The sequence below is a fragment of the Eumetopias jubatus genome, unplaced genomic scaffold (genome assembly GCF_037043125.1).
Source record: "Eumetopias jubatus isolate StellerSeaLion01/CBP00866 unplaced genomic scaffold, mEumJub1_p1.0 scaffold_13, whole genome shotgun sequence".
In the NCBI taxonomy this organism is placed as follows: domain Eukaryota; kingdom Metazoa; phylum Chordata; class Mammalia; order Carnivora; family Otariidae; genus Eumetopias; species Eumetopias jubatus.
The window spans coordinates 16,999,433-17,025,384 of record NW_028274819.1 but is presented as its reverse complement, the minus strand read 5'-3'; the positions used below and the strand labels follow the sequence as shown (position 1 = coordinate 17,025,384).

Here is a 25,952-nt window from a genome sequence, read left to right as displayed (position 1 = left end):
CCACCTGAAGGCTCGTCCCTTCACCTTCTGGCCCAGGACCTGGGCGTGCCTTCCCAGAGGCACTTGCGGGGCATGGAGGGTAGCAGAGAAAGGCTGGCCCCTCCTCCCGTGGCTCCCCCCAGGTGTCAGAGGAAGTGAGGCAGGGCAGAGGTGGTGCGGATGGAGCCCTCAGAATTTGGAAGGCGGCTCACCCGGCTAGAAACTCCAGCAGGAGAGTTAGGTCTATTCACAGGGCAAAGGGGACAGGGGCGGAGGCTGAGGAAGGGGACGGGCCAGGCAGAAAGGCCAGGCTGCAGTTGCCCCGTCTGGGCGCTTGTGCCCCCCCACCCCCCTGCCGTAGACTTGGCCACCAGGGAGCGGGCAGGGGGTGTGTGCAGAGACCCCCAGCTCCTCCCCCCTGAACCTGCACCCCCTCGGGCTCCCAGCCCCTCCAACGCCCGCCCCCAGCACCGGCCCCAGGGCTGGCTGGTGCCTCACCTTCTTTGCCTGTGGGAGAACACCTCCAGCTGTGAAACAGGGGCTCGGGGCTTGAGGTGTCACTGCACCAAGCCGGGCCCACCATTCACCAGGCTCCATCACAGGCTGGCAGGCTAGAGGACAGGGCCCTGCAGGGAAGGGGCAGACAGAGCCTCTGGCCAGAGGCCACATGGGCAGCGGTCACCCCCTGCCCCATTGGACCTTGTCTGTTGTCACCAGGGACCAGTGAGAGAGGAGCTGAGTTCACCTCCGCGGCTGCCACGGCAAGCCGCTTCCCACGCTCAAGGACACTAGACCCCAGCTTTCTGTGGCCAGAGGAGCCCAGGTTCCCGTCCCGACAGGAGGCTTCTCAGCCCAGGGACAAGGTGCGGGCCGCAGTGGCTCCATCGCCAGAGGGTGAAAAGTCGAGAGGATGTCCGGGGTGGGGGGGTGCCCGGTGGGCCAGGGGGGAGAGCTGGGAGCCCTGGGTGGCGGGCACGGAGAGGCCACGTGCTGGGACGCTGCCAGAGTCAGTTTTATTAGGGCAAAGAGGCCCCAGGGGACTTGACGGCCGGGGCACCCCCTGCCCCTCCGTGCACCCTCTCCAGGATGGGTCAGCCCCAGCTGTAGAAATAAATTTTCTGCCAGGTGGGCAAGTAATCCATGAGTGGCCCTGCAACGAGAGAGGGTTCGGGGCTGAGGGCCAGACTCCAATCTGACTCTGCTCTACCTAAGGCCCTTCTCAGCCACGCTGCCCCAATACGGCTGCTCACATCCGTCCAGCCAGAGCCCCACTGACTCCTGCCTGCCTGCCCCTCGGGAGGCAGCAGCGGCAGCGACCTCTGTCCCCCTTTGCAAAGACCTCAGGCTCAGAGAAGCCACATGGCTGAGGTAAGAGCTCCAAACAGCCTGGTGGGCTTCAGCCCCGCCACAGAAGCCCCAGAGAAGCCCCAGGGGTGTACGGCTCCAGGATCCCGAGGCCGGGCTAAGGCTGACAGCCCAGTGTGGCCCAACACTCCTCCCAGTACAGGACGCCTTCCAGCAACCTGAGGCTCTACGGGCCGGCCTGGCCCTGCCCAGGAGCTGCCACCCACCCAACCTGACCTCTGGGCTCCCTCTCCTGTGTCAAGAATCAAATGACAAGGAGATAAAGAGAAAAGTCAGGGACACGGGGCCACTCGAAAGATCTGCGATACTCGGTAATCACACCCCCAACCCTGCACTTACTTGCGACCAGGCCAATGCCCGGGACGTGGTCCGCCAGCAGCTGGAGCAGGAAGAGGATCCTCGCCCTGCAGAGAGAAGATGAGCAGAACAGGCTGGCCCGGGCTGCCCACAGCTCAGCCTGGGACTGGTGCTTCCTCACAGTGTCCCACAGACTCCCGCCGCTCTCTCCCTCGTCCTGAGCCAACACACTCCTGGGGCAGTCCCGGCACAGGGATGGTGAGGGCCCAAAGGGAAGGCCAGCCCTGCCCTGCCTTCAAGAAACCCCCAGTAAGCCAGAAGCGCTGAGCCACACTGAAACCTCATGAGCCAATGTTGAGTGAGCAGGCCCGGGGCGGGGGCAGGGGCCAAGGCCCTATTGTTTTTAAGAGACAGGGCTTTCCCACAGGAGAACCTGGGGTGAGACGACAGTGTTGGGGACGGGAACAAGAGAAATGATGGTAAGACTCGGCATTTGTTAAGTGATTCTGTACCAGGTGCTCCTCCATGTCTGAGGTCATTTAAGGGCTCCCACGACCCTATGAGATAGGCCCGAGCACGTCCCCGTTGCACAGAGGAGGCACAGAGCGCTTTGGTAACTTGGCCCAGGTCACACGACTGCAAGGCAGCCTGGCCCGAGATGACACTCGGCCTCTGACAGGAAGGACAGAGCGTTCCCTGCATAGCCTATACCCCAGAGCCGCTCAGCAGCTTGCTCCCTGTCCTCTGGGGTAACCAGGAACTTCTCCAGCAGGTTTCTAGACCTTTTTCAGTCTGGGCCACTGCTGTGAGGGTGCTAGGCTGGTCCGCTCAGCAGGGGCCACACTAGAGGCTTGCCACCTGTGGGACCACCTCTGCGGGTCCTGTCGCCTCAAAATGCCTCAGTTCCGCGATCCTGGGGCTTCGCTTCCTCTGCAAAGTGCAGGCTGTCTGTGGGGGGAGCTCATATGGTCCATATAAGTCTCTGGAATATTCCTTTAGAGCAGGGAACAGGATTTGGCTTTAGTACCTTGTGAGCTTGCAAACTTATCTGGAAAGAGGAATTACCAGGCCACGCTATTTTCACCAAGGTGGTATTAAGTATGGCACAAACTCACATCCTATTGCCTCAAAACCAAAGCAAGCCAAACCAAACCCAAACAGAGGTTGTGCGGCCATCTTATTAAACGTAATTCCAGGGACTACTGCAGTCTTCCAGCAGAGGACTTAAGACGGGAGCCTCCAGTCTGTCTCCTGGTCCCCGTCGCCGTACAGAGACCCCTCCTCAGACTGCAGTCTGACCTCAGGCAGTCACCCGGCAGGCCTTGGGGCACTTGGCCCCAAGCCCCCCCCTACGTGCTGCCAGTGGGCCCTCTGGGGCTGGCTGAGGCCGGAAGCGCTGGGCCCTCACAGGTGACAGAGCAGGGGCGGGCAAGGTAGGGACAGGCATGGCGGTGGCTCTGCCCATGGGCTAGCTGGACAGCTCTGTTTAAGGTGCCCCGCTTCTCTGAACCTCAAGGGCCTCTCTGCAAAGTGGGGCTCCAAACTACTGAGCAGGAAGAAAGCCCGGTCCTGCCACCATCCCCGGGGCCCTGCCCCAGGCACGCCGCCCCTGCGTGCCTCCCGCAGCCCCGGGCCTGTGGCCGGAGCGCCCCGAGGCAGGGCCGGGCTGGCACTCGCCACTGCGCGCAGGATGGCACACCCCTGGGGTGGGGGGGAGGCGTGCACGCGGGCCGGGGCCAGGCCTCACTCAGAGAAGCGGTCATAGAACGGGGAGCGCAGCAAGTAGTAGAGCAGCAAGATGGTCCGGCGCCGCAGCTCCAGCCGCTCCCTCCGGCTCAGGCCCTTCCTGTCGCTCAGGAGGCTCAGGCTGGGGGCAGAAGGGGACAAGGTCAGGGCCAGCAGTGGGGCGGGCAGGGGGGCATCTGCTCAGGTGAGGACAGGCCCGCGGCATGAAGCCCGGCAGAGGGAGCGGACTCCCCAGGCAGGCCTGGGCTCACCTGGTCACGTCCACGACCCCAGACAGGAGCCAGGGTGTCCACGACCGCTGACCCCATAGGCCCAGGCTGAGCACTGACGGCCAAGGTGTCAAGGAGGTCTCCGGCACACGGCCCACCCACCCACTCCCCATGGGGCCTGCCCCACAGAGCCAGCCAGTGGCGGGCAGAGGATACGGTGCAGCAGGGGCCGGGCGATATACAAGGACTCTGCGATGGTCTCCTGCAGCCCCAGCGGGGTGGGGGGGGTGACCCTCAGCTCCTCATGCTGCTGCTGCCGCCGGCCCTCCCACTGCGGGGGCGCTCCCCAGTGCCTCGAGTGCAGGGATGGGGCTAGAACACAAGGGCAGCGGATGAGCAGTCAGGCCCAGGCTGACCTCTGCCCTGAGGCACCCGGGGCCATGACTCCTACACTTACTGTTCTGGAGGGTTCGTACCACTCGGTTCGACCGCTTCCCCACGTATGACTGCTCCTGGCCACCAGCGCTCTGGTCACCATCTAGCAGGGACAGACAGAAGGCCATGCTGTCAGAGGAACATGTTTGCAGCAGAGCCCGCGGAGAACCCACAAGCAGTGAACGCCCCCGGGCTAAGGGGGGAATGGGTGGGCGTGGGTAAGCCTGTACTACAGCGGCAGCTGAGGCAGGACGCTGTCGCCAGAGCTGTGCGTCAGCACTCTCCCCGGATGGGGAAAGTGCAGCATGACTCGTGGGAGGGGAGCCAGCCAAGAAGCCAGGCCTCCCAGGGACTGGAGTGATGGAGGGAGGGCCCATGTCTTCTCAGTCCTTTGCTTTCAATATGACCAGGTGGAGAAGCAAAGAACGGTCCCCACGGAAGGCCAGAGGCATCAGGCCTGGAGGCCAACCAGTGAGAAGTCCAAAGCCCCGAAGGGACAGATCTGCCAGGTACCCTGCCTTATGCAACTCTGGCTCTTGATATACAGAACGAGGCCCAAAGACATGGTCAGCAGGACCTCTGTCTCCTACTCATGCTGTCCCCCGTTCCACAAAAAGGAATGAGGACTCTGGCACCAGGAGTCCTGAGTTCAAGTTCTGATTTTGCCCCTAGCCTCATCTTTCTTTTTTTTTCTCTGTACAATACAGGGTGATGACAGCAAACTGAGCTGATGGGGATAAATGTGCTCCATAAACAGACGACACTCTACTCACGTTGGCTGGCTCTAAACCCACAAATTAGCTCCATGTGCCAGGCCACTCCAGAGCGTGGAAACAGCTTACCCGGGGGCTGTGCCTGGGTCTCCCTGTCCAGCGGAACGATGGGGGGTGAGGTCTGGAGGCCAGCCTTGAACCAGATCAGCAGGAACATCCGCAGGACAGCCCTGGGTTGGGAGTATGACAGGGCTGCGGGGGAGGTGGCTAGCCAGCAGGGGGCCAGGGGTGCTCTGGTGAACCCCACACGAACTGCTGGCCTGAGTCACCCCCACCCAGGGCCTGCCCTCCTCAGTCCCAACGTACTTGGCCAGCTGGATGAGAGCGATGACAAGCCAACGGCCCACTTCACCCCACACCTTGGCGGCCCCCATCTCCATGAACACCTCCACGCACTCGAGCACGCTCAGCCATGTCAGCAGCTTCTGCTGGGACAGCGACTGCAAGGACCCCAGGCCAAGAGATCAGGGTTGGGGCGGGGGGGCCCAGTCCCAGGCCCTCCTCCTAGGTGATTCCTCTGACAGGAGAGGTGGATTTTCCCCTAAGACTACCCTTGCCTGAGTTCTCCAGATAGCAGAGGCTACCCTATGTCTCTGAAATTCAGTCTCTTCATCTGCGACAGGGGCACTAACAACTTGACCCTCCACCTAATGAGATGGCTTGAAGCTCAGATGGACGTAGGCATGTCTCACACTCTTGAGACACGCTACACACTTGGACTGGCGATTACTGCTTCACTCCCAAGTCCCTATGCTTCCCGCCCTCAGCTCCTGACAGAATTCTCACCACAGGTAACTTTTTCCGAAGCTCCTTCCGCAGGATCCCATCATTGAGCAGCACAAGCAGGTTAGAGGCAGAGTACACTGAGGGCGGGGGGGAAAGTGTGGCCGTGAGGGGCTGGTTCTGCGGCCTCTACATCCTCCCCTTCTCCCCACAGCTGCAGGGATCACCTGTTACCTGCTCTACTCCGCCAGCCACAGGCCGTGTGGAAACCCACCCGCCTCCCCACCCACTTCCTCAGAGCTGCCCACTCCCCAGTATGGTCTCGTGTGGGTGGCTGGAACAAGAAAGGAGGGCTTCGTCTCTGTGAGAAAGCAGCTACTGCCTTGCTGCAGAGCCCTGGTCAGCCAGCTGCCCAGAACTGACCATCGCTCTCAGCTGCCATGGATGTGTGGTCTCGCCTCCAGGCCTCAGCTCCCTGCAGCCTGTCCCTGAAAGGCGGCTCCACCTCTACCTCCACTACCCGCCGGGGCTCCCTGGGCAAACACGCCTGAGGCAGTCACAGTCTGGGGCTCCTCGAATGTGCGAAACCCGGGCTTGAATCCTGGCTCCGGGATCACCGGTAGCTGTCCCCTAACCTCGCTGAATTTCTGTTCCCTTTACTGGACACTGAGGACAGTAACAGTACATCGTAGGACTACAGGGAGGAATAACTGGGCAAAGGCAGGCAAGGTACCTGGGCCAGCCGCCTGACCAGTCAAGGTCCCCAGATTTGTCTCTGGACTATGGGGGACCTGAGACAGTGGACTCTGGACCTTCGGTCCAACTCAGCACAGGACCAGGTAACGGAAAACCTAGGACAGCGAACCGGGGTGGTCCCCCCTCTGGGAAGCCCCGCCGCCCCCCATCCACCCCAGAGCCCCACTCACCCAGCTCTGACAGTTCGTGCGAATCGGCGAAGCGACCTGGGGAGAAGGTACAGGAGGCGACGGTGAGCATTTGCCTCAGCCTGCGGCTTCGGGGCCCTGGACATCCCCTCCCTGTGCCCTATGGGAACGTGGAAGGAACTTCTCAAGCACAGCGATCACTACCCTGACTCCGAAGGGAAGGGGCCCGTGGGGTCAGAGGTCAGAGCCCCTAAGGGGTAGGGCAAAGGTCAGGGTAGCACCTGCCAGCAGGTAACTGAGGCCCCGCACTGCCGTCTCCAGCTGGGCCGTGGCGGCCGGGTGACGAGTCACGTACTCCTGGTAGCGGAGGCTCAGAAGCCGCAGTTTCTCCATCCTGCCCTCGGGACCGACAGACTCGCGCGGACCGACAGTACGACGAGCTGTAGCACCCTGCTTCCTGCGCCCTCCTTCCTGCTTCCGGTCCTAGGCCCGCCTCCTCGTGGCTTAACTTCCGAGGGCCAGAAGGATGATGACGTGAAGGGCCATTGAACCACCCTTCACCCCATTTCTTAAATCACCTCCCACTACGGTAGCGCTTAGCAACTGCGGGCCTAATCCCGCCCTCCCTGCTCCTTCAGGTCATTGGTTAAGCACACTCTCCGCCCCCGACCCCCCCGGCGTTGTTGGGAGGCTCTGCTTCCGCCTTCTGGGTGGGTTGCTTTTTGCGCCTGCGCAGTTAACAGTTCCAAGAAAGCTCCCGCGGTAGTCTGAGCAGTTCATTCTAGAGAATGGACTAGGATCCTGGAGTCTTTCCAATAGAACGCCGAGAGGCTCGAACGGGAGGACCGTATTTTAAAGGGCTGGGAGGTAGCTTGCTAAAGGAACTTCGATCAGACTTGGGGAGGTGCGGGGAGAGTCCTGGCAGGGGCCCGTTTAGCCAGTTGCCTCGTCCCCGGACCCCTACTAGACGTAGTGCTGGGGAAACTGAGGCAAGGAAGAATCCAGACTTCCACGCAGTCTCGATTCCCTGGTCAGCCACTGTTAGTGTTCGGCCACAGCTCCCGCATGGACTGTGCGGACACGCACTCCCATCTTCGCGGAGAAAACTGTTTCGGCCTTCCGCTCTTGGCTTGGGGTGACTTGGTCGAGTGTTTCCCTTCTCTGCGTCTCGAGTTTTCCCATCTGTAAAATGGTTTGAGGGGAGACTTGGTCCTTGAACTCGGGCTCAATCTCAAAGCGCTTTTCGGCCCTTGGATGCACCTCCCGGTCCTCAGCTCTTCCCCAAGTGACGGGGAAGACGCCTGGGAATCTTCCCAAACCGGGCGGCCTCCCTGATAGGGGCTGTGGCGGGAGAGGAGCGGCCAGAGGTAGGGAATCTGACGCTCCGGGGAGGCCGCCACTGATTGGCTCCGTGGGGAAAGGGGCGGAGCCTGGGTGGGGTCAAGGGGCTGAGCCCTTGCGGACTGGTTCAAGGTACTCTGAGAGGAGTAATACATTATTTTACCTGATTCCCTCTACGGGATGTTATCTGCAGGTGTGGAAAGGATCTGCTTAAGAACGCCCAGTCACATTCGAATCTTGGTCTGGTCTGACCACAGCATCTAGGCGGTTTAAGCAACACACCTTACTAGGAAGCCACAGCCTCTCCTTCCCTCCCCTCTCCCTCTCCCTCACCCTCCTCTCCAGCTTAGTTTTCTTCTCTATCAGGTGAGGAATCAGAGCTGCTCTCGCTTCTCGTGCCAAGCAATGATGACCCAGGGAGATGTGTCCAGGGGCCTCAGGAGAGGCTACAGGTCTTGCAGAACAGGGTGGTCGTAGGCATCGCCAACATCGTTTCTCACCACTTCCTGGGGGCCAGACTCATTCCTACATCACTCCTGGCCACCTTGCCAGCTAGGTATGAACTCTTTTTCACAGTTGGGGAATAAGAGGCCCCAGTAAGTGAAAGGACTTGTCCCAGGTCACATAGCATGGCATTGGCCAAATGGACCACAATGTGTGTCTCCCACAGCATTGCTCTCTCTCCTACTGCCCACAACCCAGCAAGGGCAGTGATACAGTGAGGCCATTTGGTGGTGAGTCAAGTTAGAAGCTGGGGTTAAGACCAGCGCTCAGGGCATTCAGTGTGGGGCTCTTTCTCCTTTCCTCCCTGTACCCCACCATCTTCATTTTTTTTTTAAGATTTTATTTATTAGAGAGAGACAGTGAGAGAGGGAACACAAGCATGGGGAGTGGGAGAGGGAGAAACAGGCTTCCCGCGTAGCAGTGAGCCCAGTGTGGCGCTCGATCTCAGGACCCTGGGATCATGGCCTGAGCCGAAGGCAGACGCCCAACGACTGAGCCACCCAGGTGCCCCATGTACCCCACCATCTTAATGAATCTGTTCCTGAACCTCTCCTTCCCTGCAGGACTGGGAGAGGAGCGTGGGCCCAGCCACTTTGGCAGCAGCAGAGCTGCCTGAATTTCCTCTCCAGATCTCAGGCCTGATTAGGTCCCAGAAACAAAGAGTGGACCGTGTGTGCAGGAGGCACCCAGCGCAGCCCCACCCTGCTGGGTGCCTGCCTGGCATTGGTCACCTGGCTGGGCTGGAAGGGCCTCTGGGCAGGTGGCCCAGAACCTCCCTCCTTCAGTCTGCCCTGAGCCACAGGAGAAGAGAGCTAGACCAGTCTAACAAGTACAGAGGAGGACAGTGAGACCCAGAGAGGGGGCCTGACTGGGCTAAGGTCACACAGCAAAGTCCTGGGCAGAGCTGGGTAAACCAGGTCTCGGGCCTAGAAGACCAGCACCCTTTCATAGGCCCACCCCCTGGCTCCCATTCCCCCTGCCCCAGAGCAACCTCTTGGAGGCCCAGGAAGTGGCTCAGCAAGCAGCTTCCCCTGAGTGGTAAGGTTAAGGGAGAGGTGGGGCCAGCATTGTGAGTAACCAAGTAGTTCCGAAAGCCCCAGCTCCTGTCACACTCCCTGGCCAGGCCCTGACCTGTGTGCTGTACCCTCTCCCTCACATTTATTACCCCCCTCCACCATCCCCAGTTTCTGTTGAGGGGCTTGGGGAGGGATTCGTCCACCCCCACTCCAGCTCCAGGCTAGAGATGAGGGTCAGGGGATGCTGAAGGCTCAAAGTTCCAGACGCCAGGATGGCCCCTGCCTCCCCTCATCTCCTTTTAATTCCCAGATGTGCAGAGACCCACCATCAGTATCCGTGGCAACCACTACCCCTGGCCTCCAAAATTGGACTTTCCTGGAAAACCCCCATCTCCCAGAGAAAGGCATCCCAGCGTCTTGAAGGAGGAGACTTGAGGGGTCTAATGCTGGCCTGCTTTCCACAGCTTCTTTCGGGGTTAGGGTCTCCCAGGCCCTCACTTTTTTTTTTTTTTAAAGATTTTATTTATTTATTCATGAGAGACAGACAGAGAGAGAGAGAGGCTGAGAGAGAAGCAGGCTCCCAAGGAGAAGGGAGCCTGATGCGGGACTCGATCCCAGGACCCTGGGATCATGACCTGAGCTGAAGGCAGACGCTTAACCATCTGAGCCACCCAGGCGCCCAGGCCCTCACTTTTTATAGGTGAAGTTGGGCTAAACTGGCTCACGGAGAGGCGGCCTGGTGCATCCCATCCACGTTCCCCACATACTTAGTGCTTAGTGGGTACTGGACCCTGGTTGGGCTCTGGGACCGAGTACAGGACAAGATAGACAAGGCTCCAGTCCCACGAGCAGCCTTCTTGGGGTGGGGGGGTAACCTATAAACAAGTCCGCAAGGTCAACTTCAGAGGAGTGCTAGGAATAAAATAAACCAAGGGATGTGGAAGGAGGAACCCGCATCAGGAGAATCTGGTAGAATCCAGGCAGAAGGAACATCAAGGGCAAGTTCCGGGGCAGGAAGCCCTTAAAGAGCCGCAGGACACTGTGCCTTCAGGGAAGAGCCTAGGAAGGGGTCTGGGGAAGGGGTGGGTGTTCTAACAGGTCACTTCACTTCGCAGGGAAGGATAATCCTGCGTCACAGGACTGAGGGGAGGGTTAACTGAGATGAGGCTGGTCAAACCTCAGCACCGGGCCTGGCACGGAGAATGTGCGCTCAGGCAACCGCCACTCTTGTCGTTCAGGGGCCAGAGCGCCCACCACTTCCCTCCAGGGCTGAGGCCGGGCTGCGGGGTGCGAGGCAGGGCAGAGTGAGAAATCCAGTCCCAGCCCCAGTACCCCGGTCTAGGCAAGGGCGGGGGGGGCGGCGCGAATCCCGGTGCCCGCGTCAGGGAGTCCCCTTGCCAGCTCCCGGGCAGGACACGACCTTCGCAAGGCGGCTTTGTCCGGGCCGCGCAGCCAGGCGGGCCGGGCCGCGGGAAAGGCAGGGGGCGTGGAGCGGCCCCGGAGCTCCAGGTGCTCCGCAGCTCCCGGGCAGGGCTCGGCCGGCCCCGCCTCCAGTGCCCAGAGCAGGTGTCCCTGGCCCGCGAGGCCCCGCATTCCACTCCTTCCTCCTGAGCCCCGCCGGCCCTTTGATCCCGGGCCCGGGGTCATGGGCCCCTCCCCCGTTGGGAGGTTAAGGGCAGGAGATGGGGCCTCAGGGCTGGGAAGAGGGGGATGGGCTCAGGGCAGGTGGCGGGACTGGTCCTTCCTGGGTGGCTGCCCCCGCTCCCTCCAGCCATCCTGGGGGTTTCCCGGGTTCCTCCCGGGCTTGGCTGGGTGGTCGTCCGATGCCGGGGTAGGGGGCGGGGCCAGTCCTCCTCGTCCCCCTCCCGTCCCCTCCCCTCCCCGGGGCCTCCCCGCCCCTTTGGGCTCAGCCAAGCGGAGGTGAAACCTGAACCCAGGTTGGGGGCGGGGCTGGCCTGCACTTCCACTCCCTTCCCCTGCACCCCGGCCGGCTTCTGGAAGAGGAAGGTCGGGGTCCCCAGGCCGCTGGGACAGGTGAGGTGGCGACTCAGAGCGGGAGGGAGGACCAGGCGGCCGTCGGGCCCCGTCGCCCAAGGCTGATCCTCCCCCGCCTCCCTCCCCGATCCGCAGGGACCGCGATGGAGCCCGCAGCCCGGGGTGGCGCCCCGCCCTGAGCACCCCCGCCGGCAGCCATGCTGCCCCGAGGGCGCCCCCGGGCTCTGGGGGCCGCGGCGCTGCTGCTGCTGCTGCTTCTGATCGGCTTCTTCCTGTTCGGCGGGGACGTGGAGTGTGAGCTCGGCGAGCTAGGAGGCGAGCGGAGGGGCCCGGGATCCTTCCCCTGCCCGCTGACGCCACGTGTCTCTGCAGACGGGCGGCCGCGGGGGGCTGCTGCCGTCGACGGAGACCCGTCTGCGGACCGCGGGGGCCGCAACCGCTCGGACTGCGTCCCGCCGCGGCCGCCGCTGCCCAAGTGCGAGGTAGGTGCGCGCGGCCCCCGGCGGCGGGAATCTCAGGGGCGCCGCGCCCCCAGCCGGGTTCCCCCGCCCGCGCCCCCCTCCCCTCCCCGAGGCACCTGTGGGAATCACGACACCTGGCGAGGCTCCGCCAGGTGGCTCCGGAACTGACCAGCCGGCTGGGGATGACTCCCCTGCTCCCGGCCTCAGTTTCCCCATTTGTGAAATAGGGGTGAACTCCTGCTCCGCATCCCCCCGCCCCGCTCTTCCTTAGCTCTGTTGCCGGGCGGGGCTCGGCTCCGCTTCCCCACGCCGGGCCAGCCCCGTAGTGGGTCCTTACCGTCCAGTGGGGGAGGGGCTGCTGCCCACCTCTGCGTCCCCTCCCCAGCTCTTGCACGTGGCCATCGTGTGTGCGGGACATAACTCCAGCCGAGACCTGGTCACCCTAGTGAAATCTGTGCTCTTCTACAGGTATAACCAGGTGTCAGGGTGGAGGTGGGGAATCAGGTGTGGGGAAGGGAACACAGGCTTGGGCAGAATCTGGGAGCTCCAGTTACCCCATCTGCGCCACAGGGACAGTGTCCCTTCCTCCCTTAAAGGTGGTTCTAACAGTATCCGAAGCTGGGGACGGAAAAGCTCTTTGCAGAAGTTGGTGCTTTCACTTCTGAGCCCCTCCTGGGGGGTCTGGTCCCATGTTCTTCCTGCTCAGGCCTATCAGCTTTCCTCACCTGCCCTTCCCAAAGGAAAAATCCGCTGCACTTCCATTTGGTGACTGATGCCATGGCCAGGAACATTCTGGAGATGCTCTTCCACACATGGATGGTGCCAGCTGTCCGGGTCAGCTTCTATGACGTGGAGGAGCTCAAGGCAGGAGCCCTGGCCCTTCTGCACTTCTTTCTGGTGGTGCCCAGCCCTTTCCTTCCTCCCAGGGCTTCAGAGGTGGGGGCGTGTGGAAGAGGTTAGAGCTGCCTGGGACCCCCCAGTCCCATCACACCTACAGAAGCTCAAATCCCTCATCCTCCCTGGGGCATATGCCTTCTTCCCTGTGTCACCCGGAGTATGTTCTGGCACTCATACGCCCTTCTCTGCCAGGTTCATGCCCTGTCCTCCCCCACCCCACCCCAACAGCCCCAGGTCTCCTGGATCCCCAACAAGCACTACTCTGGCCTGTACGGGCTAATGAAGCTAGTGTTGCCTGCTGCCCTGCCCCCTGAGCTGGCCCGTGTCATTGTCCTGGACACAGATGTCACCTTCGCCTCTGATATCGCAGAGCTCTGGGCACTCTTTGCTCACTTTTCTGGTGAGAGGCCTGGGACCCAGCCCCAGCCGGTCTCCCCTCCCTGGCCTGTCCACGCCGCGCTGTGGCCTAGCCCTGAGCCGAGGGCCAGTGGCAGCCTCAGGCAGCTCCCTCGTGCCCTTCCCTCCCAGATGAGCAGGTGATCGGTCTTGTGGAGAACCAGAGCGACTGGTACCTGGGCAACCTCTGGAGGAACCACAGGCCCTGGCCTGCCTTGGGCCGGGGATTTAACACAGGTGGGACAGTGGTGGGGGGAAGGCAGGAGGGGTGGGCCACTGGTCCTCAGGCCCCAGGGACGGGGCAGGGCACAGAATGCTAGGAAATCCCCCCCACTCCACCCAGGAGAATAGTGCTGTGGAAAGAACACCAGGAGAAGAGCCGGAAAACAGTTCCAATCTTCGCTGTGCTGGATGACTTTGGCCAAGCCACTCGGTTCCCCTAGGCCTCTTGTTTTCTCATCCATTAAATGGGGATGATGTTGCCAGCCCTGGGGTCACTGAGAGGGAGAACATGGCTGTGGAGGTGCTCTGTAAGCTGTGCAGTGCCCCCCCTTCACCCCCGAGAGGAATGATGGTTGACCGAACTGGTCCATGCTCCTGTCTGAACTGTCCGAAAATATCAATAAGTCAAAAAGTAAACATTCAAAAGACGTCTTTGTGACCCCTGCCCCCAGGAGCAGGGTTGGCCCAGGTGGGCATGATGACCCCTTCCCCTGGGCAGGTGTGATCCTCCTGCGGCTGGACCGGCTCCGGCAGGCTGGCTGGGGGCAGATGTGGACGCTGACCGCCACCCGGGAGCTCCTCACCCTGCCCGCCACCTCACTGGCGGACCAGGTCTGGGGGAGCCTCTGACGGGGAGCGGTGGGAGGGTGGGTGGGGAGCAGGCTCTGGGCCGAGGCATGATGACTGTCTCTGCCCAGGACATCTTCAATGCCGTAATCAAGGAGCACCCGGGGTTGGTGCAGCCCCTGCCCTGCGTCTGGAACGTTCAGCTGTCAGACCACACGCTGGCTGAGCGCTGCTACTCGGAGGCGTCCGATCTCAAGGTGAGTAGGGTGGGGGCCGAGAGGTGGGCTTCTGTTCCCCGTGCGCATCCCCCGAGCACCACCCTCCTGGGTCCCAGGTAATCCACTGGAACTCACCCAAGAAACTGCGCGTGAAGAACAAGCACGTGGAATACTTCCGCAACCTCTACCTGACCTTCCTGGAGTATGATGGGAACCTACTGCGGAGAGAGCTTTTTGGGTGCCCCAGCCCGCCCTCGGCTGGGGCAGAGCAGGTAAGAGGTAGCCGCCTTCCCTCGCCTTGGGGAGGCTCTGCCCCCTCCCTGCTCTGCTGGGACCCGGCCTTGTCTGGGGACTTGCCCTCCAGCCCTGGTCCTCGTCTCCCTGCCACCCCGTCAGGTGCAGCGGGCCCTGGCACAACTGGACGAGGAAGACGCCTGCTTTGAGTTCCGGCAGCAGTGGCTCACCGTGCACCGCGTGCACGTCACCTTCCTGCCGCACGAGCCGCCGCCCCCCCAGCCTCACGACGTCACCCTGGTGGCTCAGCTCTCTATGGACCGGTGAGAGTGCCAGGGGCCAAGGCAGGGGCTGGGACGGGGGGTTTCCGGGAGGATGGTTTCAGTGGGTGGAAGGAAGAGCTCTCGCCTACTGCCTGATGCTTGAAGAGTTCTAGAACTTGCAGACACTGGCTGTGGTTAGGAGCTTGGGTTTGGGGAATCATGCAGGTGCCTGGAACTGCCCCTCTGTAGCTGTGGGACCACGGGCACCACGGGCAAGTCTTAATATCTCTGGCCTTCGGTGTTCTTATTTGTTACCTGGGAAAGGGCCCCCCCTGTGGGGTAGTTGTGAAGATGAGGTAAGACCAGCTTTAAAAGCCCCGAGAAGGGGCTCAGTAAGTCATGTGAAGGGGTGCCTGCGGCAGCTGTCCTGGGGAGGTGCTCCAGCCGGGCTGACCACCGCCCTCGCCCCAGGCTGCAGATGCTGGAAGCCCTGTGCCGGCACTGGCCGGGCCCCATGAGCCTGGCCTTGTACCTCACAGACGCAGAGGCCCAGCAGTTCCTGCGTTTCGTCGAGGCCTCGGCAGTGCTCTCTGCCCGGCAGAACGTGGCCTACCACGTGGTGTACCGGGAGGGTCCCCTCTACCCCGTCAACCGGCTGCGGAACGTGGCCTTGGCCCAGGCCCTCACGCCTTACGTCTTCCTCAGCGACATTGACTTCCTGCCTGCCTATTCCCTCTACAACGACCTCAGGTGGGCCTGAGGAGGGAGGGAGAGGAACGGCAGACGGGTGTGTGTGGACAGGGGCTCCTTTCTGTCCTCTGTAAGATGGGGGTCGTATTGGGGCGGGGGCGGCCGCATCGGTTGTCTGGGCTGCCATAGGAGAGGAGGGGAGGCTGGGATCCACTTCCCATAGCAGCTCTCCTGGGTCTGCTTCCCGCGGGGCGGTCGAGCCAGCCAGCCCTGGGTCCTGCAGCTGAGAAGTCAGGGACTCGCTGGGCCCGGAGCCGTCCCTGCTGCCCTGTTCACGGGCGCTCCCCACTCAGGGCCTCCATCGAGCAGCTGAAGCTGGGCAGCGAGCGGAGAGCGGCTCTGGTAGTGCCGGCATTTGAGACCCTACACTACCGCTTCAGCTTCCCCAGTTCCAAGGCCGAAGTGCTGGCCTTGCTGGACTCCGGCTCGCTCTACACCTTCAGGTAGAGGAGAGGCTCTGCTCCATGCCCCACACCGCTCCCCCGCCCCCAACTGAGCTCCTAGCCTTAGCTTGGCGCCCTGCCCCATCCTGTTCCACAGGTACCACGAGTGGCCCCGGGGTCACGCGCCCACAGACTATGCCCGCTGGCGGGAGGCTCAGACCCCATACCGTGTGCAGTGGGCCGCTGACTACGAGCCCTACGTGGTGGTGCCACGTGATTGTCCCCGCTATGACCCCCGGTTTGTGGGCTTTGGCTGGAACAAGGTGGCCCACATCATGGAGCTGGATGCGCAGGTGAGGATGTGCCTTGCTGCCTCCAGTTTCAATTTGGATACCTCCAGGCCCAGGGAGCTCACTACACCTCAGCGTGGCACACGGCACCAGTAGGCAGTACTATTAGAAGTTTCATCCATATAGAACTAATATCTGCCCTTTGACCTCACTTTGGCTATGAGGGGCTCTCAAGCCCACTCCCCATCCCCCAGAGCTGCAATCCTCCCCCCAGCCCAGGCAATGAATGTCCATGTGTCTCCGCCCCTATAGGAATATGAGCTCCTGGTGCTGCCCGAGGCCTTCACCATCCACCTCCCGCATCGCCCAAGCCTTGACATCTCTCGCTTCCGCTCCAGTCCCACCTATCGTGACTGCCTCCAGGCCGTCAAGGATGAGTTCCACCAGGACTTGTCCCGTCGCTATGGGGCTGCTGCCCTCAAATACCTCACCGCCCTGCAGCAGCCCCGACACCCTGCCTGACCTCCTGGTGCGTGGCTCACCCCTGCCCGCCCCCCCCCCCAGCTCTCACAGGCCCCCTGCGGACACTGGAGCAACCCTGCCACCCTCCCCACCCTCCCTGCTATTTAAATTATTGAAGGTCTCAGTGGAAAGGGCTTCAGTTGGAGCACCTGCGGGGTGGGTCCTGGGGGCCTCCCCTTGCTGCTATCTATGGCTGGGGTCTACTCTCCCAGTGCGCCCCAGCTGTTTGGGGCTGGTTTCCCCATCTTCATCTGTACATCCCTTTTTCATAATTAAAATTCTTCAAGCTCTTTTTCATGTTCCATCTGGTTTGGGGCATGAGGGTGTGGGTCAACCATGAAGGGGCTGAGTCTCCCTGGAGTTGCAGGAGGGCCCGGACCCGAGTGTGTCTTGCCCACCCTCCCCTGCCCCAAACCCAACACCATGAGGCTCAGAGACTTTATTTGGCTTTATTTAGTAAAATGTTAAAATAAATAAATACAAATTGATCAGCTGCTCTGGATCCCCCCCCACCCCCTCAAAACAAAAATGAAACAAACAAAAACAAAAACTTTGAAGCACAAAACTCCAAATACAAGTTCTACCAAGACTGAAATCACAAAGGGCGTGGACAAAGAGACAGGATTGGGGGCTGGCTGGCTCTTTTCTGCTCAGAGCTTGCTGACCTCTGGCTGCCCGTCCTGTCCTGCCTGACTGCAGCTTACCCTGGACTGAGGACCCAACGACACAGAGGTACAGGGGCCAAAGGCTGCCGTGGGGGATGGCAGAGTCCTCAGGGAGGAAGGGCCTCGTGGGGAGCGGGGGTGGGGGGGAGTAAAGTGAAATTTGTGAGTCCTGCCCTTCCTCTACAAGGGCTTTAGAGTTCCACCCTGGCTCTCTGGAGGGAGCGACCCTCAGCGTCCTCCCCTTCAGTAATGCCGGAGGGCCAGGGAAATCTTCCTGGGGGCCACCCCCTCCCTCGGAGAGGAGCGGACACCGAGGACGGCTATAAGTCAGGGTGAGAATGGGGCTCCTGTTTCCTGCCAGGGGTGCCCAGCTGAGGGGTGGGGGTGAGGCCCACAGTCATTTACACAGAGTGAAGTTGCCCCTATCCAACAGAAGCCATGGAATCTGGAGAACCCAGGGCCTGGAGAATCCCTGGGCCACCATCCATCTTACTACCCCAGAAGAGCCTTTTACCCCTGGGGTAAAAGTCTCCTAAATTAAGCCCTTTGAATAAATCAGAAAAACCACACCCTAAAAGGGAGTGAAGGGAGGAAACCGCTTAGAGCTCGTCATGTGACTTGGGATGAGAGCCTAGAGAGGCTCTGCTGGCCCCAAGAGGAAGAATCGGAGATGGCTGGCGGAGCAACCGTACATGCAGACTTGGTGGGAAACAGTCACCCTCACTTGCGGGGAGAGGCGTGGGGCGGCCGTTGTGCCTGTTCGCACTGCCTGTCAAGCCTGAGCCAGGAAGAAGCCGGGAGAGGCAGGCCCCGCAGGGAAACCGGGCACTCAGATGCTGCTGGCTGGAGGTGACCGCAGGGCAGTGCCACCCAGGGAAGGCCCCACCTGGGGGCTGCCCCGAGCCCGGTTGCCCCAAAGGGCCTGATAAAGAAGGGAGAAAGCAGACCTCTGGCTGAGCACAGCAGCGGTGAGACAAGACCCAGCAGGCTCCAGGAAAGAAAAAGGACCTGCGGGCGGCATTGGCAAGAATGTGAGGCGCGAAGATGACAGCAACATGAGCTCACCAGCTCCAGGGTGCAGTGCCTGCGCCACTGGCCTCCTGATCAAGGGCCCCAGACCAGCCACTCCCTGGCATGTGAAGTGACTGCGAAGCCAGCTGGTCTGAGATGTGCCCGTGAGCAGCTAAACCCGGGCATGGCCAAAGAGCAGCAGAGGGAAGGAGAGGGAGGTGGGGACAGCCCAGGTGAGGCAGGCATGAATGCGCATCTCAGGTGGTCACAAGCACCCGCAGGTCTAGGGCACAGACAGAGGGTCTTCTCTTGGCAGGACAGTAGAGGAAAAGGAAACGGGGCGACCAGGACCTTTTCTTGGCAATAAGTAGAGTTTTGGGATTTGAGTCCAGAATGTGGGGGTTTGGGGGCAGGGTTGCATTTGTACTGCACACTAGCTGACTCAGAACAGCTCATACCTGCACTTAGGAAGACTCCACATCCCAACCCCAGGCAAGGCCAGAGTGTGAGTACTCACAGCAGCAGGCAAAATGCTGGTCAGTGCCTAGCTCTACCCATGCCCCATCTCCCCCCGATACCCCGAGAATTCGCAGGCAGCTCCTTTCTGAGCAAAGGCCTCTAGTGATGATCGTTTCCTAACTTCTTTCAAGAAAAGACAGGTATCATGTCGCAACTCCCAGTCTCTGGGCCCAGACAAGTCAAATGGGAGAGCTTAAGACCAGGCGCACAGCCTGCTGCTGGGCTCTGAACCTCCGCCAACTATTCCTCCAACTAGTCCAGGCATCTCCAAAGCTCCCTGACTAGACGTAGCACCTTGGTTTCTGCAGGAGAAAAGGGAGCTCCTCTGTCCCTCTCAGGCAACCTCGAAGCCAGGGCCTGACTCTGAGGCCTGTAGAACAACAACTAATTCCCTAACATTCTGGGAAGGGGAAATGGCCAGTAGAGATGAGGCATATTTGACCTAAGAAGTGTCCCTTTCTCTTGAATTTGCTTTCAGGTTTCTAACTGGGATCTCTGGGCCTAACTGGGCGAGGGAGAAACTAACGGGACCTTTTCTGCCCCTCCTAGACTCTGGCTATCATGGAGTATGGGGCGGGCTTAGGAGAGCTGTCCCAGAAGAGCCGGGGCAACGAGCACCTGCCTCCCTCCTGTGGGCCAGGCACGTGATGGGCCAGGCATGTGATGGGCCAAGGTCTCCAATGAGGGCACACACCTGACAAAATTTATTTCCCACAAGGCAAGATGATAGAAATGGTCCAAATCTTTCAGAACCCTGGTTTTCTCAAGGAACAGACAGGCCAAGCCAAGGCAAGCACAGCGATTCTAGCCAAAGGTCGCCCAGGACACTTGAGGATGGTCAAAGGGCAGTAAACTCTATTGCCGGTACCTGGAGCCAGCAGGCAGAGAAAGCAGCTGGAGAGTCAGACCTCTTCAAAGGCAAGACAGACACAAAGGCCACCTTGGGGCTCTTTGTCTCAGAGACACCATGTACCCTCAAGACCTCTCACTCCTTTGTTCTTTCTCAGCACCAAGGGCTGATGCAGCCAGCCTGCCCCCTGCACCCTCCCGCCAAGGCCAGGGTGCCTGGGCACCAATGAGTGTCACTGGCCGTGTCCTTCAAAGTTGTCCCCCAGGCACTCACAATGCTGGTGGCTGAAAGACGGAGAGCAGCACCAAAGGAAGGGATCTTATTTAGGCACCAGCCTTTTGCTCTAGCAAAATCCGAGGAGACAATGGGTAGGGTAGGGCCCTGATACCATCCACACTCCATGGGGGCTTCAAAAACAGAAGCCCAGATCCCTGCGCCAAGAAGAGAGGACAGTCCTTTCTGAGGCGGGGAGAGTGGTGGGAGGGCTCGGCCGCTGCCCGTCAGGGCTGCAGTCGTCCAGAGGACAGAGATCATGGAGACTAGCCCACCAGTCTTGAGACACAAACACAGCAAAATGTCATCATGATCAGCAGGTTCTGTGCTAAAAAATTATAACTACACAGCATTTTCTCCAGTTCTGACACCTTTTTAATAGAAATCACTGTTTTTAGGAAACAAATAGCACTTTTGTAATTTTTTTTTACAATGTTTCTTACCTTGATCTTAATTTAAGTAACACTAGGAAGACCTCAATATCTTTTATTTTCCTTTTTAATTTAAAAAAAAGTTGTTGTTGTTGTTTTCCCCAGATACAAAGATTTTTGCCCTTGCATAAAAAACAGTGCCCCGAACGATGACACAAGGACTCACACGGACTCACTGGACCTCACTGACACTATGATTCCTATTCTACCATGCACGGCCTCGACTACCCTTAATTGACTGTCAGCCTGAAAAACAGCTTTTCTATTCCTTATTTTAGTTTTTGTTACCAAAAAAGTAAAATAAACAACAAAATAAAACTTTTTTCTTAAAGAAAACAAAACAAAACAAAAATTTAAAAAAAGAGAAAAGAAACATCTCCATTCAATTCACACACACCTGGGTCGCGTGCTGCTTCGCTCAGAATCTTCTCTTCTTATAAATATAGAAAAGGGATGGAGCTTGTTTTCAAGTAAAAATCACTGATCCACCTTGTTTTCCTTCCTGGACACACACACCCTTCTTCCCTGCCCCGGGCAATGGCCCGCCAAGCAGGCCTCTTGCCTGTTCTTGGAGAGGGAAGGTAACCGGATCATCCACGGGGATGCGCGCCAATTTGCCAAAGCGGGGGAAGGAACGCGGGGAGTGGTGGGGGCGCCTGGGGCGGGAGGTGGAGCGTGCGGGAGAAGGACCCCGTGGCTGTCCTCGGTGTCCACTTCCCCGTGCATTGTGCCCCACCCCAGACAATAGGAAATACTGCTTATTTGATAGACTTTTCCCACCCCGGCTCCCTCCCATTCCCTCCCATCCCTCCTCTGGGCACTGGGGTTGGTTAAATCTCGATTTCCTTTTTTTTGGTTTTATAGTAGTGAAAGTTTAGAAACAGGAAAGCCCACACACTCTTTGGACTTGTCTTCTCTACCTAAACAAACGGCTCGGCAAATAAGGATCTGAAACCTGCTCTCCTCCCTCCGCCCGTCCCTGCTCCCCACCCAACAAAACGCAAACAAACCCATGGTGGCTGTGGAGGCTGCTGCAGGCACACACTGGTGTATAATAGAGAGAGTAAATATATTATTTCACTTGGCATGGTGCTGGCAAAGAACCTCCAGCTGGCACTATTTCATGTAACATGGTCCAATCTTTGCATGTACACACAGAATAAGAAGGATCAATTGGCAAACTCCGGTGCCACCTGGCACAAGCATCTTCTCTCTCTCTGGAACCAAAGAACCAAAAGAATTCTGTACTTTCCAGAAGAAATCCGGCTTTGCTTTTCTAGAGTCTTCAGTGTTTTTGCTCTCCTGGCCGCCGGGAGCCCGCGGCTTCTCCTGGCGGGGCTCTGTTATTTAGTCTCGCCCCCCTGGGTACAGTTCGCTGTGCAGCTCTGGGGGGAGGGGGAGGGGGCCGGCGTGGAGGTGGCGGCGTTGGCAGGGGGGGTGCAGTCCGGGCCGTTGGAGATGGCCCCCACAGTGGCCTCAGAGTCTACAGGTTTGGAGAGGTCGATGCCGTGGATGAGGCGGATCAGCTGTTTTACCTTCTCCAGGGAGCTGTGCATCTCCTTCTGCCGGGCCAAGATGGTATTCTTCATTTCCATGCATTTCTGCAGCAAATGAGAAGGGCAGTGGCACTGAGCCTCCGTGGCTTTTCTGACAGGCCTGGCAGCTCTCTCCAGGGAAAAGAACCCTGCTGGCTGGTGTGCAGCCCCTAGACCTTGCTCTGCTCTGCACTGGAGGGGGCACTACCGCCCAACGAGTGAGTGGTTTAAGAGCCAACCCTGCTTGACACTAGGACTTAAAACCAAATGTGAATTACCACTCCAATGCTACAAAATAAAAGCAATTTAAAAACAACATTCCCAGAGCTGCGCTCAGGCTGGTTTGGGCAGGTTTGGGTAGGCCTCTGCCTTGCAAATGGGTGCTAATGTGCTCAGGACTGGACTGAGCTTTCGAGAGTAGAAAATGAGCCAGTGGTATCTGGATCCAATTTGAGGGCTACTGAGGATCCCTTGGTCGGCAAGAATTTAGAGGCAGGCCTGGGGTAGCACAGTGATATTTGGGAGAATCAAACACTGCAGCCAACAGAAACCCTTCTGCTCGGTCATAGACTTGTAGTCTTTTGCCCTTTTGCCCAAGGTCTCCCACAGTTGCTGGCTTCTGTTCTAGGCAGGAAGAGAGATGAAACCTGCATGCCATGGGGAGTATGGTGACAAGGAGAAAGCAGTGGAGTGGGACAGCCCAACTGCCACCAAGTCCAGGGTCCCACCTCCTGTCCACGAGGGCTGAGGCCACCTGGCTCCAACAAGGGGAGGGGTACCTATTCAAAGAGAAATAAAACTTGCTCTGGAGGAGCCTCAGAATCTCTGCTGCAAATACAACCTGGACAGGCCAGGCCGGGCAGTATTTACTTCCAGTACTTGTCTCCAGGAACCTCTCTTTCTCAGGCCGGTCAGGAAAACCTGGAGACGCAATCAGCAGGGTGTGGAAGAAAGGATGGGAGCGACGGGCCATGCAGACAGACCGCTAACTAGGATGACTAGCAAGGCTTCTACGCAGGGACCTGATCTGTGTCTATCTGGCATGGGGAGAGGCTTCATACTCCTCCCAAACCCACTCAGGAACACACAGGGGTGGTGGCCATCCTGCCGTAGCTGCTACTGCATCTCTTTAGCCTGGAGACTGAAAATCCTCTCTCAGGTCAAAGCCACTGGGAGGTTCCAGAGCTTGAAGACACCATATACCAACTGGCCACCTGTCCTGAGGGCCAAATTGTAACTGAAGGCAAACTTTGCATCCATCCCAAGTTACCTGTGTTAACAAGCTAAAGGACCCGAATCCGCCCTTGGGAGCCACATGGACTATTGTGCACGTGGAAGGGTCCTCCTATCTGTATCCATCGCTGAAGGCATGAGCTTTACTTACACTTATAGAATTGCTGAGCTGTTTCACCTTCTGCTCTAGTTGTTCTCGTTCTTGTTTTAAATCTGAACTCCATTTAAGTAATTTCTGTTTCTCTTCTTCTTTTGCTGAAAAACAAAAAAAGAAACTGTTTTTAACAATAAATTCTTTGAAAAGGCCACTATTTTCAGAATGCTGGCCAAAGAAGGCATTTTGCCCAAAGTTCCCCTGAGCTCCAGTCAGAGTGCAGATCATGCCCACCCAGACTTTCCCTTATTCGGTGTATAGCCAGGTATGCTAAGAAAACTGTCAGTGGTGTGGGCCTGGCTCTAAGTAAGATGCCGCTTCTCATTTTTCCTCCCCAGGAAAATACTACACAAACTTTTCAATTTGTTCAAGAAAAGCTTTTCATTTGTAACTTTAAATTTCCTTTTGAAAACAAAACAAATGCAGCCTTCCCGTACTTTTTTTTTTTTTTTAAGCAAGGGGAGGCTTCCACAAAAGGGGGTGTGGACGATTCTTTACCTGCTTTGTAGGCGATATAGGAATGAACAATTGCTAAAGTTCCAGGCCATGGAATTGCTTCTTCCTTCTTCAGCATCTGAAAAAAGGTTTAGAATTTTACCTTGAAAGGAGGTATAAACACACATCCCCTGTGTAGTGACAAGCAACGTGTCTTGTCTTATGGTGGACTTATGGTGGCTCGGCTGCAAAACCCTGGTCTGTACTTTCTAGACTATGAAGTTCCAGATGCTCCTGACAGGATGAGTTTCAAGGACAGGAAAAGCCAAGCCACTCGAGCCCCAGCTTGGAAAGAGGCTGGGACCTGGCTGGGCATTCCCAGCTTCTCATGTACGCTGCATACGAGGCCCAGCGACCCAGGCCGCCAGAGCCACTGGCATCCTTGACCAGCCTGTCTCAGGTGTCGCTTTACATGTCCCTCAAAGATAGCCTGACCAAGGAAACGAAATGTCAGTTCCAAATACTAAAGTATAATCCGGACCTTGTGCAGAAAATTACCAGATGGTCAAAGAGCAGCTTCAGGAGAGAACACAGAGAGGCTGGTCTCTACTACCTGGCGAAGACGGTAGAATGCGGACCAGGATGAAAAAGGGAAAACCAGAATTCTCTCAAACAGGATTCCAAAGACCTGAGCAGCATGCCAAAGCTTGCTGAGTTATTAGGTCTATTTATTATTTATACTTTGCCTACTTCTAAAAAGACTGAGACAGCTTATCATAAAAACATAAAGGTACGTGGATAGTTGAGAAAAAGAGGCCAGAAACTAAACAGAGAAGAAGGGAAGAGGCTAGGACAGTTTCAAGCCCATGAAACAGTAAGATGGCCACTTTACAGTTAGTTCTCTGATCCCGGTGATGACACAGGTTAAAGGTGAAACTGTTATTATTTGACTTAAACAGTCAATTGGGCACTTTCCTTTAAGGGTTTTATTTCCAAAAGAAGAGTCTCAAAACCTACTGGGTTTGGACCATTCTTAGAGAAAGAGGCTGAAAGTCTTATGGCTTTGAAAGAGCAAGGTCATGAGAAGATAAGTCATTTTAAATAAAGGGAAGCAGTTAAGAGTCTTTCCACCTATACACAGACTCACCACCTCAGTAATAGGACAGAGAAGCTTGAGAGGATGGATGCTACATGGGTGAGTGCGGTGCCACGAACAGCCCAGAGGTGCCCAGGGGAACTACCAGGAGAGGGAAGAGACTCCGCCATTCCCCCAGATCTGAGGGGAAAGGAGGTCCTCCTGAACACACTTTCTCCTCCTCAGCCCATCACTCTGTCAGACCCACCCATGGTACCTGGTCCTGACATCTGGGACAGATCCACATGCCCTTGGGAATCGTTTTCAGAGGAGGGTCTAAGCAGTCCAGATGATACACACGGGAACACGTGTCACACATAAGCAACTGGCCACTTTTTCTGCAAACGCTGCAAAAATCCTCATGGATATCACCCTAGGAAATTGAGAGGAAAGGTAAGAGAAAGGACAAAAAGGTAAAACGTGAATGCTAACGTGCACATTCTGGACATGTATGTTTCAGGACAATTAGCTGTGCCCCTCCAACATGTTACCAAAGTATTCGAGGAAAGAAGGAATTACCAATGGCACAGCCCCCACCTACTCCATACAGCTGAGGCTCCCTGGGCAGGGACAGTATCCTCAAACTAGAGTTGACAGAAAAGCCGTGTAATCACCTAGGCCCAAATTAGCTTTACAGGTGATAGCTCAGCACTTTTTTGGTAGAGCCCAAACCCACAAGTCATAAAGTTTGAAGCCACTGAAATCCATTTATCAAAGTGTTCCACAATATGATACAAACAATTCTCATTACCCATCATTTTTAGGGGAGTTCAGGATTGGGAAAAGAAGACAGACAAGAAATGGAATTTTACTAAATTCTTTGCTTGCTCAGGGAGAAAAAAAATACAGTGCATGTTCAAATGGGAAAAGATTAAGTCAGGAACAAATTACACTCACACGAGCTTTCTAACATGAAGAATTTAAAAAGCCAGAGCAACAGCTGATAATGTTCTCTTTTTTTTTTTTAAAGATTTTATTTATTTATTTGAGAGAGAGAGAGAGAGAATGAGAGAGAAAGCACATGAGATGGGGGGAGGGTCAGAGGGAGAAGCAGACTCCCCGCCGAGCAGGGAGCCCGATGCGGGACTCGATCCAGGCACTCCAGGATCATGACCTGAGCCGAAGGCAGCCGCCCAACCAACTGAGCCACCCAGGCGCCCCGATAATGTTCTCTTAAAACCACTATTTGGCATTTGCTGTGCAATGGGCCATTCTATGCTGGGAGGCTTTATTCCTCCCCA

At 57.8% G+C, this 25,952-nt stretch overlaps 3 protein-coding genes across 12 annotated transcripts in view; 1 reads left to right on the top strand and 2 right to left on the bottom strand.

Moving 5' to 3' along the window:
- Positions 1-428: 428 nt before the first annotated feature.
- On the bottom strand, positions 429-6,911 carry PEX16 (peroxisomal biogenesis factor 16). Of its 2 annotated transcripts, XM_028111343.2 has the most exons (11): positions 6,693-6,909; positions 6,454-6,489; positions 5,591-5,667; positions 5,111-5,244; positions 4,874-4,974; positions 4,054-4,134; positions 3,813-3,968; positions 3,639-3,711; positions 3,389-3,508; positions 1,684-1,748; positions 971-1,129 (listed from the first exon to the last, which is right to left on the bottom strand). In XM_028111343.2, exons 1-11 carry the CDS (start codon positions 6,802-6,804, stop codon positions 1,071-1,073), a joined length of 1,014 nt encoding a protein of 337 aa, XP_027967144.1. In that variant the 5' UTR covers positions 6,805-6,909; the 3' UTR covers positions 971-1,070. The 2 variants fall into 2 exon arrangements, with proteins under 2 accessions (XP_027967145.1, XP_027967144.1); XM_028111344.2 differs by lacking the exons at positions 3,389-3,508; positions 3,639-3,711; positions 3,813-3,968 and having other exon boundaries at positions 429-1,129; positions 6,693-6,911.
- Positions 6,912-11,220: 4,309 nt separating this feature from the next.
- LARGE2 (LARGE xylosyl- and glucuronyltransferase 2) lies at positions 11,221-16,762 on the top strand. 3 transcript variants are annotated; one of them, XM_088017976.1, is made up of 15 exons: positions 11,221-11,306; positions 11,403-11,561; positions 11,640-11,749; positions 12,114-12,196; positions 12,469-12,592; positions 12,854-13,025; positions 13,154-13,258; positions 13,743-13,855; positions 13,942-14,067; positions 14,145-14,300; positions 14,425-14,585; positions 14,997-15,275; positions 15,569-15,718; positions 15,816-16,011; positions 16,261-16,762. In XM_088017976.1, exons 2-15 carry the CDS (start codon positions 11,465-11,467, stop codon positions 16,468-16,470), a joined length of 2,082 nt encoding a protein of 693 aa, XP_087874102.1. In that variant the 5' UTR covers positions 11,221-11,306; positions 11,403-11,464; the 3' UTR covers positions 16,471-16,762. The 3 variants fall into 3 exon arrangements, with proteins under 3 accessions (XP_087874102.1, XP_027966842.1, XP_027966841.1); XM_028111041.2 differs by having other exon boundaries at positions 11,403-11,749; positions 12,469-12,562; XM_028111040.2 differs by having other exon boundaries at positions 11,403-11,749.
- Positions 16,763-16,905: 143 nt separating this feature from the next.
- PHF21A (PHD finger protein 21A) overlaps positions 16,906-25,952 on the bottom strand; it is a 191,394-nt gene continuing 182,347 nt past the window's right edge. For all 7 annotated transcript variants that reach the window (XM_028111051.2, XM_028111054.2, XM_028111053.2 and 4 more), the window contains 4 exons: positions 24,929-25,084; positions 23,640-23,715; positions 23,139-23,242; positions 16,906-21,820 (listed from right to left, as the gene is read on the bottom strand). In XM_028111051.2, coding sequence (XP_027966852.1) covers positions 21,563-21,820; positions 23,139-23,242; positions 23,640-23,715; positions 24,929-25,084 — 594 coding nt within the window. In that variant the 3' untranslated portion in view covers positions 16,906-21,562. The remainder of the gene's footprint in view (positions 21,821-23,138; positions 23,243-23,639; positions 23,716-24,928; positions 25,085-25,952) is intronic.

Bases quoted from the DNA above. Each gene is read 5' to 3' on its own strand.
- LARGE2 (XM_028111040.2), top strand. From the start codon at position 11,465: ATGCTGCCCCGAGGGCGCCCCCGGGCTCTGGGGGCCGCGGCGCTGCTG. The intron at 12,197-12,468 runs GTATAACCAGGT...CCCTTCCCAAAG, and splicing joins AAATCTGTGCTCTTCTACAG to GAAAAATCCGCTGCACTTCC. The intron at 14,586-14,996 runs GTGAGAGTGCCA...CCCTCGCCCCAG, and splicing joins GCTCAGCTCTCTATGGACCG to GCTGCAGATGCTGGAAGCCC.
- PEX16 (XM_028111343.2), bottom strand. From the start codon at position 6,804: ATGGAGAAACTGCGGCTTCTGAGCCTCCGCTACCAGGAGTACGTGACT. The intron at 5,668-6,453 runs GTGAGTGGGGCT...CCCCGCCCTCAG, and splicing joins GCACGAACTGTCAGAGCTGG to TGTACTCTGCCTCTAACCTG. The intron at 3,509-3,638 runs GTGAGCCCAGGC...TTCTGCCCCCAG, and splicing joins GGGGTCGTGGACGTGACCAG to CCTGAGCCTCCTGAGCGACA.